This window comes from Cucurbita maxima, unplaced genomic scaffold (genome assembly GCF_002738345.1).
Source record: "Cucurbita maxima cultivar Rimu unplaced genomic scaffold, Cmax_1.0 Cma_Scf00039, whole genome shotgun sequence".
Classification (NCBI taxonomy): domain Eukaryota; kingdom Viridiplantae; phylum Streptophyta; class Magnoliopsida; order Cucurbitales; family Cucurbitaceae; genus Cucurbita; species Cucurbita maxima.
The window spans coordinates 529,726-550,651 of record NW_019272055.1 but is presented as its reverse complement, the minus strand read 5'-3'; the positions used below and the strand labels follow the sequence as shown (position 1 = coordinate 550,651).

The 20,926-nt window shown below is 38.4% G+C and overlaps 3 protein-coding genes across 7 annotated transcripts in view; 2 read left to right on the top strand and 1 right to left on the bottom strand.

Moving 5' to 3' along the window:
* LOC111469300 (vacuolar protein sorting-associated protein 41 homolog) overlaps window positions 1–2,606 on the bottom strand; it is a 17,476-nt gene extending 14,870 nt beyond the window's left edge. Inside the window, exons 1-3 of the mRNA XM_023114522.1 lie at window positions 2,158–2,606; window positions 1,453–1,722; window positions 1,183–1,362 (exon numbers count right to left, since the gene is read on the bottom strand). Coding sequence (XP_022970290.1) covers window positions 1,183–1,362; window positions 1,453–1,722; window positions 2,158–2,430 — 723 coding nt within the window. The 5' untranslated portion in view covers window positions 2,431–2,606. The remainder of the gene's footprint in view (window positions 1–1,182; window positions 1,363–1,452; window positions 1,723–2,157) is intronic.
* A 2,269-nt stretch (window positions 2,607–4,875) lies between these two features.
* On the top strand, window positions 4,876–10,245 carry LOC111469305 (crooked neck-like protein 1). Of its 5 annotated transcripts, none has more exons than XM_023114534.1 (9): window positions 4,876–5,287; window positions 5,759–6,946; window positions 7,051–7,116; window positions 7,735–7,879; window positions 7,969–8,187; window positions 8,863–9,082; window positions 9,182–9,377; window positions 9,707–9,843; window positions 9,923–10,245. In XM_023114534.1, exons 2-8 carry the CDS (start codon window positions 5,790–5,792, stop codon window positions 9,813–9,815), a joined length of 2,112 nt encoding a protein of 703 aa, XP_022970302.1. In that variant the 5' UTR covers window positions 4,876–5,287; window positions 5,759–5,789; the 3' UTR covers window positions 9,816–9,843; window positions 9,923–10,245. The 5 variants fall into 5 exon arrangements, with proteins under 5 accessions (XP_022970302.1, XP_022970299.1, XP_022970297.1 ...); XM_023114531.1 differs by having other exon boundaries at window positions 9,707–9,854; XM_023114529.1 differs by having other exon boundaries at window positions 9,707–10,245.
* A 9,212-nt stretch (window positions 10,246–19,457) lies between these two features.
* On the top strand, window positions 19,458–20,685 carry LOC111469343 (60S ribosomal protein L34-like). Its single transcript, XM_023114584.1, has 4 exons — window positions 19,458–19,610; window positions 19,766–19,845; window positions 20,235–20,344; window positions 20,446–20,685. The coding sequence occupies exons 1-4, from the start codon at window positions 19,532–19,534 to the stop codon at window positions 20,537–20,539; spliced, it is 363 nt and encodes a 120-aa protein (XP_022970352.1). The 5' UTR covers window positions 19,458–19,531; the 3' UTR covers window positions 20,540–20,685.
* Window positions 20,686–20,926: the final 241 nt, after the last annotated feature.

The following is a 20,926-nucleotide window of genomic DNA, read 5'->3' as shown; positions in this document are numbered from 1 at the left end:
TTTTTTTTTTTTTTTTTTTTTTGTTTTTTCTTTTTTTAATAAGAAACAATTTCATAGATGGTATGAAATTACAGAAGAAAGAGGAAAAAGTCCACTCTCCCAAGGAGTTACAAAAGGCCTCTCCAATTGGATAAAAGAGAAGATAAACTATGATCATGAAAAATAGGAGTGGATTCACACCAAGCAATTGTCAAATATATAATAGCATCAAAAAAATCCTATCAAAAGAGGGCTCCTTATCTTAAAAAATAAAAATAAAAAATTGCCTCCTTTCTAGCCAAGTTTCCTAAAGAAAACCAGAAAAAAATGTAGCCACAGTAAAAAAATAATAATAATAATACATAATTTTTTCTTTTTAGTCTTACTAACAGAGGTATTTTATTTCAAGAAAAGAAAACAAAAGTTACATATTTTATTCCTAGAAAATGAATAGTGGAGAGAACGCATCATTTTTCTGGCCCTAGTTAACTAAATGCAACTTTTTTAAAGAAAAGAAAAATAAATACTTATTTGAAAAGTTCATGGATCAAATAATTGACTAACACTAACCTTTAAATTTGGTACCAAGATTTTTTCTTTTTTTCTTTTTTTCTNTTTTTTTTTTTTTTTTTTTTTTTTTTTTTTTTTTTTTTTTTGTTGTATAAAAGAAACAAACCTCTTCTTGATATTTGAAAAAGCTCCATCAGTGTTCAAGAACAAGAAGTTCTTTAGACACATTAAAATCTCTGCTCACACTGGAAATTCAAAAGACCAAAATTTAATTACAAAAAGGCCCTTCAGCATATCACTGTGGCTATTGCTTCTGTTTGAGACATGGCTTGACAGGAATACACATTTTTTAAAAATAAGAGTGGAGATGAGGAGTGTAGTTATTTTAGCTTCTAGATGTGAGCCATTATTTTTCCTACAAGCCTTAATGACATAATCATTGAGATTTTATGCGTTCGTTTATATATATAGATACGTATGTAAACTAATGGGCGAGCTATCTTCTAAATCTTTTTCTTTATTTTCTGAAGGATGTCACAATCTCCCTCCTATATTTTTTGGGTTTTTAAATACAATTTGTTTCTTTCAGGGTCCGTAGGAACTAGAGCCCTCAAGCAGCTGCAGTAGAATCCACTTCAGCTACTTTCTTGGTACAGTACAGTATGTCAAGAACATCACTAAATTTTAACTAACCTGCCAAACTAGCTGAGGGAGCAAAAGTTCAGGACGTGGGCTTCCTCTTGGTCTTTCAATAAAAGTAATTCGCTGATCATTTGCAGCATCATACACCTTTACGCCAGCATCATTTGCCCAAGCAATAAGGCTTGTTCTCCATTTTACTGCGTGTATTGGACCCTCACCAGAATGCAAGACCTACAATGCAAGCAAACTTAGCAATGAGAAACTAGTCATCTGATACAAGGAATATTTCTCAACTAGTGTGGCAAATAAAATGTTAAGAACCTGATCTTTATATCCTAGCCATTTCTTTGAATTTAAATACAAATGGCCCGCTAGACCACCTGCTGCAAATCTCCTAGAAGTTTTCTTCTCATAATCTGGGTCCAATGCAATTGCCTTCATCGGACGATGATACTCAAACCTCATTCTCTCATCAGTGAACAGACTATTTATTACAACCGAACCATCATCCGAACAACTGCCTACATATTCACCTTCTGTATCAAAGCTAAGATCGTTGACTATGGCAGTATGAGCACTAAATTCCTTAACCTGGAAAAACAAAATCGAGTACACACATCACAGGATTAGCATGTGAAGCAAAAAATCCGACGGTTATCGATGAAAACGTTCCACGCTAATACCTAATGAAAAGTATAATCATGGGAACTAGTAAACCACAAGATGTCATAGTTTGACCATCGATACATTTTGTTCACTACCACAAAGTACAGTCTGATTAAGATTATTTGGGAAGCAACGCATATAGATAGGAATAGGATACATGGAAAACCCGCAGCTCAGGTCTGCAAATTAGCAACTCATCTGATAGCGCGAAATTGAGGCAGATTCAAATACTTCGAAAGAGCTATCATAATCTCAAATTTTACAAGAACTTGAGCCAATTGCACAACCAATTTCCAAAAAGAAAATAAGAAGAAGAAGAAGAAACGCATTTCAGCACAGATTCAAACAAAAGAAGCCAACCTGATTCCCGAGAAAGTCAAGAATATGAACGGTGCCGGCGTGAGTCCCAAGTGCGATCATCCTCTCCGCAACGGCAAGGCACGAGGCGGCATCTCTAGCCAGCAAAGATGATACGCTTCCTCCCATTCTCTGATACTTGAGTTTCGGCTCCTCCTCGTCGTCCGCCATGTCTTCTTCCTCTTCCTCCTCTTCCTCCTCCTCCTCCTCCTCCTCCTCCTCCTCCTCCCTCTCGTCGTCTCCTTCTACGCCATTTTCCGACAGAATCGGAGCCATTGTGATGCACGCCGGATTCAGATTCTCGCAGCTCGTCAGCGAAGAAAAGGTGGAGCAAAGTAGGGAGATGAATTATGGGAGTAACAAAAGGTAGTTCCCACCTTCATCAATTTATTTGATCTTTGTTTAGTTACATTATCATGAGTTGCCTGTGTCCAAATCAAGACCAAAATCGTACCGAACTAAACATTCAGTTTTCATGGATTCGTGTTTTCAGGTCTTTTACGCAATAGGAATTATCCAAAATTAATCAAAATAAAAAAATTAATATATATATCAAAAATATTCTTAAAAAAAAGTTAAAATAGCTTTGGATGAAAATTTTTATATAACTTTTCAAAAATATCATTAAATATAAAACTTTTTAAAAATTATTTTCAAATTTTTTAATGTAATTTTTTAAAGTTTATTAGTATTTATGAAACCGTGTACCAACGGATTTATAGCAAAATGGATAAGGTTGGGTGTCTTATTCTAATAATACTAATAATATAATTGTTACAAATAATTTAATCCAAATCCTTGCAAAGATATATTAGTTGGGATATCTTATATAATAAGTTTGTATAAGATTATACCACGAAATATTTAATATCATTTATAAATCTGTTAATTAAGAAAATTAATATTTAACATGAGAATCATATGCGACTCAATCTTGACCATAAGTGAGTTATGTACTATTGTATGTGAAGGCTCGTGAATGGTCTTTGTAGCTAATTCAATATGTCTACCATTACAGGGACTTGGGAACTTAATTTCATTAGATGAAATTCTCTCATTCCTGTATAGGGTAAGTAAATGAGTTATTTTCTGCTATTTTGAGACTTTAATAATGAGACCCCACCGTCTTACTTGCCCGAGCGAAACTTAGTTTATGATTAGACCATAAACAAATCTTTCATTAGAGAGTCAGTAATACGTAAGAGGACGAAATATACAGTTACAAGGGTAAAACAAACTTTTGATCCAACTATAATTACAAACAACTCGTGAAAGATCGCTTGCTTATAATGATATCATATCAATGGATACAATTTGTCTCATAGTATATGCGACCATAATTTGTAAATCTATAAGGTCCCTTGTTTGCTCGTAATAATATTAAAATATTCAATTTAATTGAAAAATGGTTTGAAATACTCACATTATTTTTAACTTAATTATATTAAAAATAAAAGAGAAAATATATTTATATATATTAAATATAAATAGAGAAAAATATATTTAATTTGAAGGGTTGAAATTAGTATCGGTTATAGAATCCATTATTGCTATAAAAAAATATATAAAAACCTTTGAGGTCGTAAATGCTAAAATTCTCAAATGAAGTTGATTTCGTTCCAAATAATTGCAACTTTTGGGAATTTAATTCAACAATTTATTGTAAAATAAAATATTTAGATCTAAAATATTAAAAAACATAAAAACAACGGAATCGTCTAAGGAAAATTAAGATCTAGATTATCTTGTTTGGGATTCACGTCACTCCACAAACAAGATAGATCATGTCAAACTCGAATAATTCTAAGTATGCAATCTAAACCAGATCGAATTACAACTAGCACGTGTCTAAAAGAAAACCCAATTACCCTACTTTATAAAAACAACATACATGGCTTTATATAGCATAAAAATAAAACTCTTGACCTTCCTCGAGACATTTTAAGAGTTGTAATATTTTAATTTTATGACCATAATTAGTTGCTATATACATATAACTTAAAGTAAATAAAAAGTCTTAAAATACATTAATAGAACACCACTGTACACTATCATTTACTCAAAACTTATCCCCATCTAATGAGGTTTAATTTTTCTTTAATGCAACGTGTAACTTGAATTTATTTTGTGATAATTTGAATAACATTTTTTTTTCAATATTTCTTGAGATTGACGTTACATGATTGAGATTTATTGGTTCATATCACCAACGATATTCAAGGACAAAGATTTTTTAAAGGTGGAGAATCTGTAACGCCCTATTCCAAAAATTTCCTCCCTCATCCCCACTCCATTTGAAGCTAATAGAGATGTAGCGAGCCCATGGAGACCTGCCCCCGGGGATTCCCATTTAGACAGAGAATGAGAGAGAACGAGATGGTGTAGGGAACATTTTCTACCCATCACCCGTTTAATATAAATATATTGTCAACACATATTAATATATATATTAAAAAAATAAATTAGTTAATTTTGAAATCTAATTATAATATTTACATTATTGTAAATTTTTTTAATGGTTAAAGCTATCCAATAATATAAAATTAGATTTAAATATATATATATATTATTAAGATTTTTTTACCATTTTTTATAAATATTATATTAAAAAGTGAAAAACTGGATCAAATTAAGATTACAACACTTTTAATAAATTTAAATTTAAGATATAATTTGATAAAATTAGGATGTAAATATTGATTCATCACCCTTTCTAAAATTAAAATGAAAAGAAACTAAAGAGGAAGGAAACCCTCGTATACATCTCAATCTTTCATCCTTCGCCGATTACCCTCACCCATTCCAGTCGACGGTCGACGCGAAACCCCCGCTACGACCTCCAGAGTGTGGCGACCCACGAAGCCTTCGGGCGACTTGCTACCTACGCGCAGTAGAGGTGGACTCGAGCAGCTTTTCTCCGGCGTCACCCATCCTCATACGCGTGTGTTCTGTTCTGCAATCAAGGCATCGCGGCACGGTGTTGGTTACTCACGAGAAGTGGCGAGTACAGCCACGAGCAAGGGCGCCTAGCCTAGACTCACGAGCAACGGTTTCTGTTTTTTTTTTCCTTCAGCCTATAAACCGTGTCGTTGGTGAGATCGCGCCGCTGCTGCTCATTTTCCAGATCCCCAAGGTTTTATCTTATTTTAATTTCTGTTTGTGTTGTTGGTTTATTCTCTTCACACATGGAGTAGAAAATTAAGACAATTTGGAAACCCTGGTTGGAAGACATACCTGCTTACACTCAATTAAGTTTTAGAGACAAATAAATCAATTGGTTGAGGCACTAAATTGAAGTAATCATGAAAGTTGGAACCAAAATAGGATAGAAACGAATCCTGTTCGTATCCATATTTTAAAAAATAAGACGTTGAGAATTTATGATTGAGCCTTTTAGGGGTAATTGCAGTGGTAACAGTTTTGTGTTTTGTTGAATAGCCAAGATGGTATGCTTGGAAATTTTCACTCCCTCTATCATTGACCACAAATTTTAACGTACATTTGGATTCTGTTTCTTGGATTTTCTCTTTGTATTTGAAAATTGGATGATCCACTTTTCTGTTGTTGTTGCTATAACTTTTTTTTTCTTTAATTTTTTTTACAGGGAAGAAGGCTCCTTCTCTGTAGGAGACATAATGTCTTCATCCAAAGATGCGGATCCAACCCTGGGCTACCTCACTCGAAAGGATGCAGAGGTGAAGTTGCCGCGACCCACTAGGGTGAAGAACAAGACTCCTGCTCCAATTCAGATTACTGCAGAGCAGATACTTCGCGAGGCTCGGGAACGGCAGGAGGCAGAAATTAGACCACCCAAGCAGAAAATTACAGATCCGACTGAACTAGCTGATTATCGTCTTCGCAAGCGGAAGGAGTTTGAAGACCTTATACGCCGTGTCAGGTGGAACGTTAGTGTTTGGATCAAATATGCTCAGTGGGAAGAGTCTCAGAAGGACTTCAATAGGGCTCGTTCTGTTTGGGAGCGTGCCCTTGAGGTCGATTATCGAAACCATACCCTTTGGCTCAAGTATGCAGAGGTTGAGATGAAGAATAAATTTATCAATCATGCAAGGAATGTCTGGGATAGAGCAGTTACCCTCTTGCCTAGAGTGGACCAACTATGGTACAAGTACATTCATATGGAGGAAATGTTGGGTAATGTTGCTGGTGCAAGGCAGGTTTTTGAGAGGTGGATGGGCTGGATGCCGGACCAGCAAGGTTGGCTCTCATACATCAAGTTTGAGTTGAGGTACAATGAGGTTGAACGTGCCCGAGGCATATTTGAACGCTTTGTTCAGTGCCACCCCAAAGTTGGGGCATGGATACGATTTGCCAAATTCGAGATGAAAAATGGGGAAATTGGAAAAGCAAGAAATGTTTATGAGAGAGCTGTTGAGAAATTAGCTGATGATGAAGAGGCAGAGCAACTGTTTGTTGCTTTTGCTGAATTTGAGGAGAGGTGTAAGGAAACGGAACGGGCACGATGTATATATAAATTTTCCCTAGATCATATCCCCAAAGGTAGGGCTGAGGATCTCTACAGGAAGTTTGTGGCATTTGAGAAGCAATACGGTGATAAGGAAGGAATAGAAGATGCTATAGTGGGGAAGAGGAGATTTCAATATGAAGAGGAAGTGAGGAAGAATCCCCTAAATTATGATTCTTGGTTTGATTATATAAGATTGGAGGAGACTGCAGGGAACAAGGAGAGGATCAGGGAAGTGTATGAAAGAGCAATATCCAATGTTCCTCCAGCTGAAGAGAAACGGTACTGGCAGCGTTATATTTATTTATGGTAAGGACGTCATGAAAGGCATTCTATGTTTATCTTCTCCAATTTGGTTTTGAGCACCCATATTTTACAAATATTTGCTAACTGTTTGTTTCTATCCAATTTAGGATCAATTATGCACTATATGAAGAACTGGATGCTGCAGATGTCGAGCGTACCCGTGATGTGTATAGGTATGTCAAATTTTTGTGGCGTCAATTTATGAAAAATTCTAAGATGATGTTTATTTACGAAGTGGAACACTCGTTGAGAATGAAGGAAAGAGAATCTCTAAGATGATGTTATCATCTATAGTTGTTCTTCTGGTACCGTGGGATATCTGAAACTGTAATATATTGCTATAACTATTTGATTATAATAAATTGCTATAACTTGTAATTGATTTTAGATTTTATTCATTTCATCTAAGCCTGTATGATTGCGTTTGTCTTTTAATGTCTTTGACTAGTAATATCTGCATATGGAATGTCGATTTAAAATCTCTGTTATTTTTCAACTTTTGCTTGTAATAGCAGTTTGAATCCACCCATGTTCACGGAAATTCTCGATGACTTGTATCAAGGGGGAAATTTTTAAAACGATAAAGTTTCCTTTTGCTGTCTATGACCTAAAATTCACATTCCCGTCCAAGATATGCTGAATCTTATCATTTTCAAAACGATAAAGTTTCCTTTTGCTTTATGTTATTCCTTGCAATGTTCTAAGCATTTGAACGTAAATTGTGTTACTCTTCAAAAAGTTCAATGTGCAATATACAGAAAAGTTATTTCATTCAGTATTAATTTTGACAGGGAGTGTCTAAATTTGATTCCTCATGCGAAGTTTTCATTTGCAAAGATATGGCTATTGGCTGCCCAGTTTGAAATACGACAGTTGAACCTTAATGGTGCACGACAAATTCTAGGGAATGCAATTGGGAGGGCTCCTAAAGATAAGGTAATGTGTAGATTTATTTTCTCTTTTATTTTTCTGAAATATTATCTCATTTGTTGCAAGGTTCATTTTATTACTTTATTTTATAACAGATATTCAAAAAGTATATAGAGATAGAGCTGCAGCTGGGAAATATAGATAGATGCCGTAAACTATATGAGAAGTATTTGGTGTGGTCACCTGAAAATTGTTATGCATGGAGCAAGTATGCAGAATTGGAGAGATCTCTGTGTGAAACTGAGCGAGCCAGGTCTATATTTGAGCTTGCAATTGCACAGCCTGCACTGGATATGCCAGAGTTATTGTGGAAGGTACTTCAGCAATTATTCCTTTATGTTGTCGAGTGCTTTCACTCGTCTAGAATATCAGACTTCTTGGATCTATTTTGCCTTTTCATTCAGCAGTTTTGCCTCTTTATCTTTCTTGCATAGTTTATTCAGCTTAGTTTTGTTGGAGCTACAAATATTACTCTCTTCACAAGGTTATGTGCTAATAGAATCAATTTGTGCAGATCGATCATGTAGTAACTTGGGGCAATTGAAAATTTGCAATTCTCTTCCGTTAGTATTATGATGAGGGACCCTATTTTACTTGCTACCTGCCAACTAGACTTAAAAAAGGATTGTAACAAATTCAACTTTCAGGATGGGCGCATGAATTACCTTATGGTATATGGACTTGAACATATTAAACACTATAATCCTAGAAATGTAATGAGTATATGCCTGTGAAACAGTGTCCTGATGTGTGAAGAGCTATTAAGTTAGATTAAAAATATTACAAGGATATGATAATAATTTATTCCTTACCCTGAAGGCTTTTGCCACGTTGAACTTCGAGAGTCTGGTGTATGTACTTTTAGGACATCAAATTGTTCTTATCTGCATGTTTTCCCTCTACTTTACATCTTGCTAACAAAAAATACTTGTTTATTGACTTGATTGTTACGAGGTTGAAATGAGTCTTATTTTTATTGTTTGATGTAGGCCTACATTGATTTTGAGATATCCGAGCATGAATTTGAAAGAACGAGAGAGCTGTATGAGAGACTTCTAGACAGAACAAAACACTTGAAAGTGTGGATCAGTTATGCCAAGTATGAGGCATCAGCAATGGAGGATGACAGCCAGCTTCCAGAATTACCAGAAGACAAAGTGCAGGAATATCTTCATGCACGGAAGCAACAATGTATTCAACAGGCTAGAAGTAAGGAAGCCCTTCTCTATCGTATTTTTTTCAAGATCACTAGTTTTGGTATGTCATCCCTCAATCTTAATAGAAGTCTAACATAGTTTCATGCTTCAGGGGTCTTCGAAAAAGCTATTACTTACTACAGAAATTCCGCGCCAGAGTTGAAAGAGGAGAGAGCTATGCTCCTTGAGGAATGGTTGAATATGGAGACGAGTTTTGGCGAACTTGGCGATGTCAGCTTAGTGCAATCCAAGCTTCCAAAGAAGCTTAAGAAGAGGCGTCAAATTGCTAGTGAGGATGGTCCGGCCGGGTATGTGACTAAATATTTATGTCATGTGTCAATTGTTATCTAGTTGACTAGTTGTCAAATTAGATTCTTTATACTGTTTAAATTTGAGGGTATAGAACTGTTTTTACCATTTCTGTTATCTCCTGCAACACTGAGCGGCTGAAAGAACGAAAAAGATTAAAATTGCTTTATCTCATTCTTTTTTCATCCGTCCATCTAAAAGAAATTTGCTGCCCGTGCACGGTGCGGTAGTATTACTATAGCAAATTTACTATGCATTTGAGATGACTTTTTGTTAATTCCTTTTGAGATATTTTTGTTTGCTCATGTTAAATTTTTTTCTTTGGCAGTTTCGAGGAATACATAGATTACTTGTTCCCTGAAGAAACTCAAACTACAAATCTCAAGATCCTCGAAGCTGCATACCGTTGGAAGAAGCAGAAAGTTGACGATAATTAATTCGGCCTTTCTTTCTCTCACTCCCTGCCCCACACGGTGGTTCGTGCATACTTGCAAAGGAAATGTTTGGATTTTGCTGCAGAAACTGGCAACTGCCCCACACGGTGGTTCGTGCTAGCGTACTTGCAAAGGAAATGTTTGGATTTTGCCGCAGAAACTGGCAACTGCCCCTGATACTCCTCGTAGGATGGAGTCGCCCAACGTGACTGGTAATTGTAAATCGTATGCACTGGATTTATGAAGGAAAATGTTAGCCATTTGTGTACATACAAATTGTTAGTCTTGTCTTGTTATAGCAATTTGTGAACGGTAGCTTTAGATTACTTGATATCCCTGTAGGAGGCAGGGATGGAAAGACCTGTAGGTTATGTTCCTTGGATTCAACTTTGTGTTTTAAAACATATTGGATAAAATGGATTCGTTGAGTACATGTTTGAAAACCAAACTCAGATTTTCTAAATTAGAAAGACCCATTTTTAGAATATACATGTCAAGCTGTTTCAATTTTGTCAGATTTTAAATCTGAAAGTGAAGAACTCGGGATTCACGTCAATGACCGACTGAGGTTCGAAATTTCTCCGCTTTCATATTTTTTCCGACCAACATGGCAGACTAAGTTAAGGTAATTTCACTTTATGTACTTCTCTCTGATCTGCAATTTCTTGCTTTCTTATTACCTACCTTTATGTTTTGTCTACCTTTATGTTTTGTTGAGGATTGTGGGGGGAGCCCACATTGGCTAATTTAGGGAATGATCATGGTTTTATAAGTAAGAAATACATTTCTATAAGTCTTTTGGGGAAGCCCAATGCAAATCCATAACAATATCATACTATTGTGGAGATTCGTGATTCCTAACATGGTATCAAAGTCATACCCTAAACTTAGCTATGCCAGTAGAATTCTTAAATGTCGAACAAAGAAATGTGAGCCTCGAAGGTGTTGAAAAGTGACTTTAAGTGTCGAACAAAGGGTGTACTTTGTTCGAGGGCTCCAAAGGATAAAGGAGGAGTCGAGCCTTAACTAAGAGGAAACTGTTCGAGGGCTCTATAGTCCTCAGGGGAAACTCTATGGTATACTTTGTTCAAGGGGAGGATTGTTGGGAAGAAGTCCCACATTGGCTAATTTAGAGAATGATCATGGGTTTATAAGTAAGGAATACATCTCTACTGGGATGAGGTCTTTTGGGGAAGCCCAAAGTAAAGACATGAGAGCTTACACTCAAAGTGGACAAATATCATACCATAGTGGAGATCCGTGATTCCTAACCTGTTTTTCATTTGATTTTACTACTTGTGTCACGGTCATGCTCGTCTAGGGCGTGTTGCCTATGGCCGCATGCCCATGACAAGCCAAACCCTTGTCATGTTTTTTCATTCTATTTGTCATGTCTTTTCATTCTAGTGCTTTTACTTTTGTAGTTCTAGGGCGTATGACGCCTCAAAAATATCATGTCTAGGCCTGTCAGACATGAAATGCCTCAGAATGTACTATAGGGGGATATGACTAGTTGTCAACTTCTCCCTACCCAAGGTTATATATTGTAAGCCGTTGTTATCTCTCTCTTGCTTGCTTATATATAGGGGGATATGACTAGTTGTCAACTTCTCCCTACCCAAGGTTATATATTGTAAGCCGTTGTTATCTCTCTCTTGCTTGCCTATATAATGTCTCTTTCTAAAATCTCTCTCTGCCCTCGTTTTCTAAAACCTTCTTTTAAAACCAAGGCTAGAGGCTGGATCATACGTTGCTTGGCTGTAGGCGACGCAAGAACAAATTGGCTTAGCTCACTTGTCGTTGGAAAGTGAGTACCACACAATCACTAGTCCGCTGCCTTCAAAAGTGCGATTATGTCAAGTGGTATCTGAGCTTTGTTAGCTCCGTGACATAGTATAGACCGAAAACATGTCGGCGACAAAGTCGACATCCAAAGCACAAGTCGATCGGCTTACGCTAATAGAGGAGGAAATGTTGTTCCTCAAAGAAGTCCCTGACACCCTCTGCTTCCTGGAAGCACGGGTGACCGAATTGAGTGGGAAAGTCGTAGAAATCGATGCAATGGGCAACCGCCTGGATGGGTTGCCAATCGCAGAACTGATGTTTCGAGTGACCTCGCTCGAAGAAAGAGTTGCTCCAACGAGTAGCCCAAAACCGTCTAGTAGTCCGGATAGCTCTGTCGCGCACAAAGAGGGACGTGGCGAAGAGTTCGACATGCTACAAAATACAATGATGAGCTTGTTCAATGGATTAGCTCATGAATTTAGAACAACAATCGACGACATCCAAGAAAGGATGGCCACCATGAGCACTCGAATTGAAGTGACCATGAAAGTCGTGGAGAACGTCACGGTTGGGCAAACTAATGCAAGATCCAACAAACTGAGATTCCCTGATCCTAGAGCCTTTAAAGGGAATCGGGACGCCAAGGAGTTGGAAAACTTCATCTTTGATGTTGAACAGTACTTCAAAGCCACAACGGCTTGTACCGACGACAAGAAGGTGACCGTAGCCTCGATGTATCTCATAGATGACGTCAAACTTTTGTGGCGTACAAAGGTGCAAGACATCGAGGATGGATTGTGCACCATCGACTCGTGGGAAGACCTCAAGAAAGAGTTGAGGGATCAATTCCTCCCCGAAAACGCAGGACATATGGCAATGGAGAAACTAGTAGCCCTGAAACATACTGGAGGCATACGGGACTATGTCAGACAGTTCTCAACCCTGATGCTAGATATCAGGGGCACTTCTGAGAAGGACAAGGTGTTCTTCTTTATAAATGGGTTACAACCGTGGGCCAAAACAAAGTTACATGAGAACAAGGTCCAAACCCTAGCTGCTGCAATGGCCTGCGCCAAGAGACTCCTAGACTATGGGAACGAAGCGGGATCCAAAAGAAGAACGACACCGGCCTCAAACATTGGGGGCAAAACATACAAGCCACCAGGTCATTGAAATGGAAGCCCCAACAGACCGAACGGAGGTAACGACAGACCAAGCGGATGGACAGATAGACCTCCTCATAACAACCAAGCGGGGACATCTCGAGGACCTTACCATCAAAGGAACCAACCGACGACGCCTCTACAATGCATACTGTGTAAAGGTCCCCACAAAGTATCCTACTGTCCTCATCGGGCCTCTCTCACTACGCTCCAAGTGTTCATTCAAGAGAGCAATGACACAAAGGTCGAGACTTATCTAGACAAGAAAGAAGATCAAGACAACCCCCGAATGGGCGCGCTCAAATTCTTGTCAACCCTTCAACGGAAGGTCGAACCGAAGGAGACAATAGAGAAAGGGCTCATGTTCGTAGATGCGACAATAAATTCTCGACCGAGCAAGAGCACTCTGATAGATTCTGGAGCGACCCACAACTTCATCGCCGATCAAGAAGCCCGAAGACTGGGACTCACTAGAGGAAAGGACCTGGAAAATGAAAGCTGTCAACTCTGAGGCCTCCCCTACTGTGGGAGTTTCCAAAAGAGTCTCCTTCAAAATAGGGAATTGGACAGGAGAGCTAGACCTTGTCGTAGTTTGCATGGACGACTTTGACGTGGTACTTAGGATGAAGTTAAAGGACTCGCACGAGAGGAACCTACATTTATGGCCATACCATTGATGGAAGAAGCGACCACTGAAGAAACTGTCCCAAAGGAAATCAAGGAGGTACTAAACAGCTATGTCGACATAATGCCAGAGAGCTTACCCCAAACATTACCACCTCGTCGAGGCATTGATCACGAAATCGAACTCTTCCTCGGGTTAAGCCGCAAGCGAAGAACGCATACCGGATGGCTCCGCCCGAGCTAGTCGAATTGAGGAAACAACTGGATGAGTTGTTGACGGCGGGATTCATCCGCCCGGCGAAGGCACCTTACGGAGCCCCCGTACTGTTCCAGAAGAAGAAGGATGGGACGTTGCGTCTGTGCATAGACTATAGAGCCTTAAACAAGGTGACGGTACACAACAAATATTCACTACCGATAATATCCGACTTGTTCGACCAACTTCACGGGGCCAAATACTTCACGAAATTGGACTTACGATTAGGGTATTACCAAGTACGTATTGTCGAGGCGGACGAGCCCAAAACGACGTGTGTAACAAGATATGAGGCCTTTGAATTCCTAGTAATACCCTTTGGCTTGACAAACGCCCCAGCTACTTTCTGCACGTCGATGAACCAAGTTTTCTTCGAATACTTGGATCAGCTCGTTATAGTATACCTCGACGACATAGTTGTTTATAGCACAACCCTAGAGGAACACAAAGTGCACTTGAAGCTGGTGTTTGACAAGCTGCGGCAGAACCAACTGTATGTCAAGAAAGAAAAATGTGCCTTCGCACAAACATGCATCAACTTCCTTGGACATGTCGTCAAATGTGGACAGATTAGTATGGATAGCGATAAGATAAAAGCTATCCAAGAATGGAAAGTTCCTACTTCTGTATCCGATGTGCGGTCCTTCTTAGGATTAGCCAACTACTATAAACGGTTCGTCGAAGGGTTTTCACGACGAGCCGCCCCATTGACAGAGCTGTTGAAGAAAGACCACCCTTGGTCGTGGTCAAATAATTGTCAAATGACCTTTGAAGATCTGAAAACAACCATGACGAGGGGTCCTGTTCTCGAGTTGGTAGATGTTACAAAGCCATTTGAAATAGAAACAGATGCTTCCGACTTTGCTCTAGGTGGGGTCTTTATTCAGGAAGGCCACCCCATCGCTTACGAAAGTCGAAAGCTCAACAATGCCGAATGGAGATGCACTGTCTCCGAGAAAGAAATGCTTGTTGTAGTCCATTGCCTACGAGTTTGGAGACAGTATCTCTTGGGATCGCAGTTCGTAGTGAAGACGGATAACAACGCCATTTGCCACTTTTTCGATCAACCAAAATTGACGGCAAAACAAGCCTAGTGGTAGGAGTCGTTGGCTGAATTCGACTTCAAGTTCGAGCACAAAGCAGGAAAGAGTAATCAAGCAGTCGACGCACTGAGTCGGATGGGCGAACATGCGGCCCTGTGCATGTTAGCCCATATTCACTCAAGTAAGATCGATGGATCGATGCGTGACATCATCAAAGAACATTTACATAATGACCCATCGGCCAAAGCCGTCGTCGAACTAGCTAAAGCTGGGAAAACACGACAGTTTTGGGTTGAGGGAGACCTCCTAATGACAAAAGGAAACAGATTGTATGTCCCAAGAACGGGAGAATTGAGGAAGAAGCTCATTTAGGAATGTCATGATACCTTATGGGCCGGACACCCTGGGTGGCAAAGAACATACGCCCTAATTAAAAAGGGGTACTTCTGGCCAAACATGCGAGACGACATTATGCAATACACCAAGGCGTGCCTCATCTGTCAATAGGACAAAGTCGAGAAAGCCAAAGTCTCAGGACTCTTGGAACCTCTGTCTGTGCCAACAAGACCCTGGGAAAGTGTCTTTGGACTTCATAACACACCTCCCAAAAGTCGGAGAATATGACGCCATCTTGGTTATCGTAGATCGATTCTCAAAATATGCAACGTTCGTCCCCACTCTCAAATTATGCTCGGCTGAACTCACAGCCCAACTATTTTTCAAACACGTTGTAAAGTTATGGGGCATTCTGTCGAGCATCATCAATGATAGGGATGACAGATTCATTGAGACATTTTGGACTGAGTTATTCGCCTTCTTGGGAACAACCTTAAACATCTTCTCGAGTTATCACCCTCAAACCGATGGATAGACAGAACGTTTCAATTGCTTGCTCGAAGAATACTTACCTCACTTCGTCGACGCTCGCCAAAAGAACTGGATACAACTATTAGATGTCGTCCAATTTTGCTTCAATTGTCAAACAAGCTCGTCTATGGGAAAGAGTCCCTTTGAAATTGTAAGTGGACGACAACCGACCTTACCCCATATTATTGATCATTCTTATGCAGGAAAAAACTCTCAAGCTCAAAACTTCACAATAGAATGGAAGCAGACAACAGATATAGCCCGGGCATATTTAGAGAAGGCTTCCAAGCATATGAAAAAGTGGGCGGACAAGAAGCGTCACCCCCTTCAATTTCGAACAGGAGATCAAGTTCTCATCAAACTGAAACCATAACAAATCAGATTTTGCAGCCGAAAGGACCAGAGACTAGTTCGAAAATATGAAGGCCCGGTTGAAGTTCTTAAAAAGATCGGGGCTACCTCCTACCGAGTTGTACTACCCGCATGGATGAAAATCCACCCAGTAATTCATGTGAGCAACTTGAAGCCCTACCACCCTGACCCAGACGACGACCAACGAAAATCACGAGACCAAACATCGATCTGAAACAAAAAGAAACCAAAGAAGTAGAGGAGATCCTAGTCGACAGGGTTAGAAAGATAGGAAGACCTGTACGGACGATTCGTGAATTCCTTGTCAAATGGAAGAATCTCCCTACAGAGGAAACCAGCTGGGAATGCGCCGAAGATCTGAACTCCGCCGCCACCCACATTGCAAGGTTTGAAAGTAGTCGGTTGACAGGGACGTCAACCAATTAGGTGGGGGAGGATGTCACGGTCATGCTCGTCCAGGGCGTATTGCCCATGGCCGCATGCCCATGACAAGCCAAACCCTTGTCATGTCTTTTCATTCTAGTGTTTTTACTTTTGTAGTTCTAGGGCGTATGACGCCTCAAAAATATCATGTCTAGGCCTGCCAGACAGGAAATGCCTCAAAATGTACTATAGGGGGATATGACTAGTTGTTAACTTCTCCCTACCCAAGGTTATATATTGTAAGCCGTTGTTATCTCTCTCTTGCTTGCTTATATAACGCCTCTTTCTAAAATCTCTCTCTGCCCTCATTTTCTAAAACCTTCTTTTAAAATCGAGGCTAGAGGCTCGATCATACGTCGCTTGGCCGTAGGCGATGCAAGAACAAATTGGCTTAGCTCACTTGTCGTTGGAAAATGAGTGCCGCACAATCGCTAGTCTGCTGCTTTCAAAAGTGCGATTGTGTCACTCTGCACTCTCTATCTAGTATTCAATCATTTTCATACTGCTTTTGTTCAGAAATTTGTATCTATGCTTCCTAGTAAATAGGCTTTGAGGTTCAATATTGAACAAAGCTGGTGTGGAGAAATGCCATCTTTCCTCTTGAAAGCTATCAGAATTGTATGAAGAATGAACAGCAGCGCATGTCCTAATGTCTAGACATTGAAAACCTTAAGATTTTTCTTCATTAAGCTTACTCAAACATTTACTATGGATTCTGCAGATGAAGCTCATGTAAGAACCAATAGGATGGAGAACCTATTGAAACTTTGGTATCATGTTCATTCACTTTGTTTATTTGCTCAATTTCTGCTATTTATATCATTGACTAGACAATCCTTGAAAGTTTTTTATGGCTAATTTTCTATATAGTTTGTATGTTCTACGACGTTTCGGGTGCTAAGTTGAGTTATGAAGTCGGTTGTTTAGTCTTTGGAGTAAGTTGAGCTATGAAGTCGGTTGTTTAGTCTTTTGGAGTTATAATAAGTTTGTGCTTAGAGTAATATGTTTGGAGTGATGAGTTTTGTTTAACCCGAATTTCGAGAACTTTAAATTTAATAAGTTCGCATATGATCATGTTGGGAAATAATAATCTTTTCAATTACCGAATTTATAGAGAGATTGAATATTTTGTAGTTTATTGGTCTCCACTCATATGTCTCTACATGAACGATTAAATCAAATTATTTGCAATAATTACAAAGAGAGTCGTATTAATACTCTTAACAGGGATAAGACATCGTTTTTTATTTGAACATTACTAACGAGGTACTTCTCAAGATTATAACAATAATTTTTATATAATAAATAATAAATAAAATTATTATTAAAAATTAAATAATTAACTACGGAGTCTTGAATGAAATTCATTGGAATATCAGACTTTTCATCGTATTTGAATAAACACCATACACATGACAAATATAGAGAAATTAAAATACGACTTGAATCTACTAGTCGCATACAACTTGACAAAGGAACGGTAGCATGAATGAGTATAAAAAAATCAATAAGTAACCTACTCATAAGCTCTAATCCACCCTATCCTCTAACTAAATGCCACATAGCTATGTTCCTAAGCTATTTGAGAATAACCAATAGGCTCTTATACCCATTTTTGTCGGGTTCTAATGAATGAAAATTGGTTAATTGAAGAGTTTAGCTAATTAATTTTGTATCATTATGAATGTCCAAAGGTCCCCTTGCTAACCGGTAATAACACTAGAATGTTCAATTTAATTAAATGAAAAAGTAGTGTTCAAATTAATATTTAATGTGTTCTATTCGATTAAGGAAAATCTTGCTTAAAGTCTGATAAAGCTACAAAGTCGGACGAAAATTGTGTATTAGGCTTAGGTTTCCCTTAAGACTTGTCATGAGTGTGTTAAGATTATGACGTCACATGGTTGAAAATGTACGTCAATGACACTCAATTCAATTAGCTTATTCTTCAAATAAAGGGGAGCACCTTGCTATCATGAAAACGCCAGCTGTTACCATAGTAGCTGCATGAATCAAAGCGGATACTGGAGTGGGCCCCTCCATAGCATCGGGTGACCAAGTATGCGATCCTATCTGTGCGAATTTTCCAACAGCACCAATAAGAAGTAAAATACAAATCATAGTTATGGCATTCAATCTCAGAGGCCATTTTTAATTTGACTATTAGTTAGTCAAATTAAAATTAAGCTAAGTTAGATACTTAATTAATGCCATGAGGAAAATTAAGCTCATTAATGTGTTCTACTCGATCTCGTGAGCCCACATAAGTATAATTGTATTATGAAGAGTAGATACGGACTAGCGCCAAGAATAAATTAGTGATTCCGATTTTAGCCAACCAAATAAGTTGTTTTAATGTTGGGCACCCATGGACTTGGTTGAATGATTTATATATTTATGAATGACACATGCCCTGTGGCCTCTGCACATGTTATGTTTTATAATTGTATCACGTGGATTATGTTATGTGATGACTTATGCTATGATATAAGTTATACTACGATATGATTATGCTATGCTATAAAACTATATTGTGATATCAATGTTATATTATGTATGAACCTTCACGTGTCACACCACGTATTATGTCAGCATGTTCACTCTCTATCTATGAGACATTGACAAGTCTTGTACGTATACATGTCTCATGGGAATGCTGTCATGAAAAGAATGAAGGTATGACTTGCATAATAAGTATATGTCATGATTTGATACTACGAGACCTCATGCTTTTTGTATGGTACGTGTATCGAGATATTTCTTCGTTATGATAATTACGAATGCGTACATTACAATATTATATACATCATGATATTATGTGGGCTCATTTCCCTTTGTGGTTCCAGCAGCAAGAGCGTGTCCTAGTCGAAGGCCAAGTCCAGGGCTACGCATACAAGCTCGCTCGGTGAGTCCATAAAAAATTAAAAAATAAATTTATTTATTAAAGGCACATTTAAATTTTATGCCTGATTTTAAGTCTGTAATTTACCTAATTTTAAAATCATTTTCCCTTTTGTGAACTTATGATCGCGAGCGTTGATTCAAACGCATATCAGCCGTCAGATCTAGGGCATTGGAGACTGAAAAACCCTAATATACCGATATTCTTCAGTTCCGCGTTGGATCTATTGTTCCCTCTTACCATTCTTCGGCAACAGCTTTAGAGGGTTCCGACGAGCGGAGAAGATGGTCCAGCGGCTCACTTACCGTAAGCGGCACAGCTATGCCACCAAATCCAACCAGCACCGCGTCGTCAAGACCCCCGGTAAATAGACATTGTTCTTCTTCCGTATCATGAAGCATTCTATGAATTAAATCTCTCATCGTTAGTTGTTTTGATGAATTTCTCGTATGCTTCTGCATTTATTTGCAAGATCTGGTTTCAGTTGCTTAATCGATGATGTGTGGTTTGATTCTTAGGTGGAAAGCTTGTGTATCAGACCACGAAGAAGAGAGCCAGTGGCCCTAAATGTCCTGTAACTGGAAAGAGAATTCAAGGGGTGCGCTACGTAGTTATTTTGTTTTGCCTATTGTTTTCATTGAATAAGTTAGCTTCAGAGATGTAGATTTGAAATATGGCAACTTTTTTGGTTTCGTTTTTGAGTATTGTGTATTTTGTGGAGTAATTTTTGTAAGTTTTTGCTTGTGGAATTTTATGTACATCTTAGTCAGTCTAGCTTTTGCGGATATTCTACCTGATTTCTTCATATGTAACTAGTCGCTAATTTGTTGGCTTACAGTCAGCCATTGTTGTTTTGTATTTCCTTATTTTTAACAATCACGGTGTTCGTTTTGTTCAAATTATGGTGAATTTTAGAACTGGTTCACACAATATTTCAATCTAATTGATTGTTTATATCTGATGTTTATACTGATTTCCTTTTAACAGATTCCTCACTTGAGACCTGCTGAATACAAGAGGTCTAGGCTGGCTAGGAACCGTAGGACTGTAAACCGTGCCTATGGTGGTGTACTGTCTGGCGGTGCTGTTAGAGAGAGGTGTGTTTCTTTACTCTTTGATGTTCATTACTGCATTGCGTTTTCGTCTCAGTATTGATGGTTGCCTGAGCATTTCTAAAGATCTTCTCTTGATGTTGTAGGATTATAAGAGCTTTTTTGGTTGAAGAGCAAAAGATTGTGAAAAAGGTATTGAAGATCCAGAAGGCAAAGGAAAAACTAGCTTCCAAGAGCTAGAATGTCTGGTTTTAACGCATGAACTCTTTTCCATTTTATATATGCTGGATGAAAATTTTGACTTGGATCAATGACTTGTTAATTTAAATGATTTTGGAATTAGTTTCGTTCTTGTAGTTGCATCAGTATTTTGAAGTTTCTTCTGCTAGAATATTCAGTCTATCATCATTGTTCATGCTGATTTTGCTTCACTTGCATTCTCACATCTAGAATATGGTCTTGGTGTTATTCTTCCTCATTCTTTGGCATATTTTCTTCAGTAGACAATTCAGAAAAGAGAGATTTCCTCAAGGCCTAGATCCCAAACTAAACCTAACCACCCTAACAAGAAAGTTTAATTCAAGCATTCTGAGCATCTTTGTAGCATTGTAGCGACGTTATTTCTTA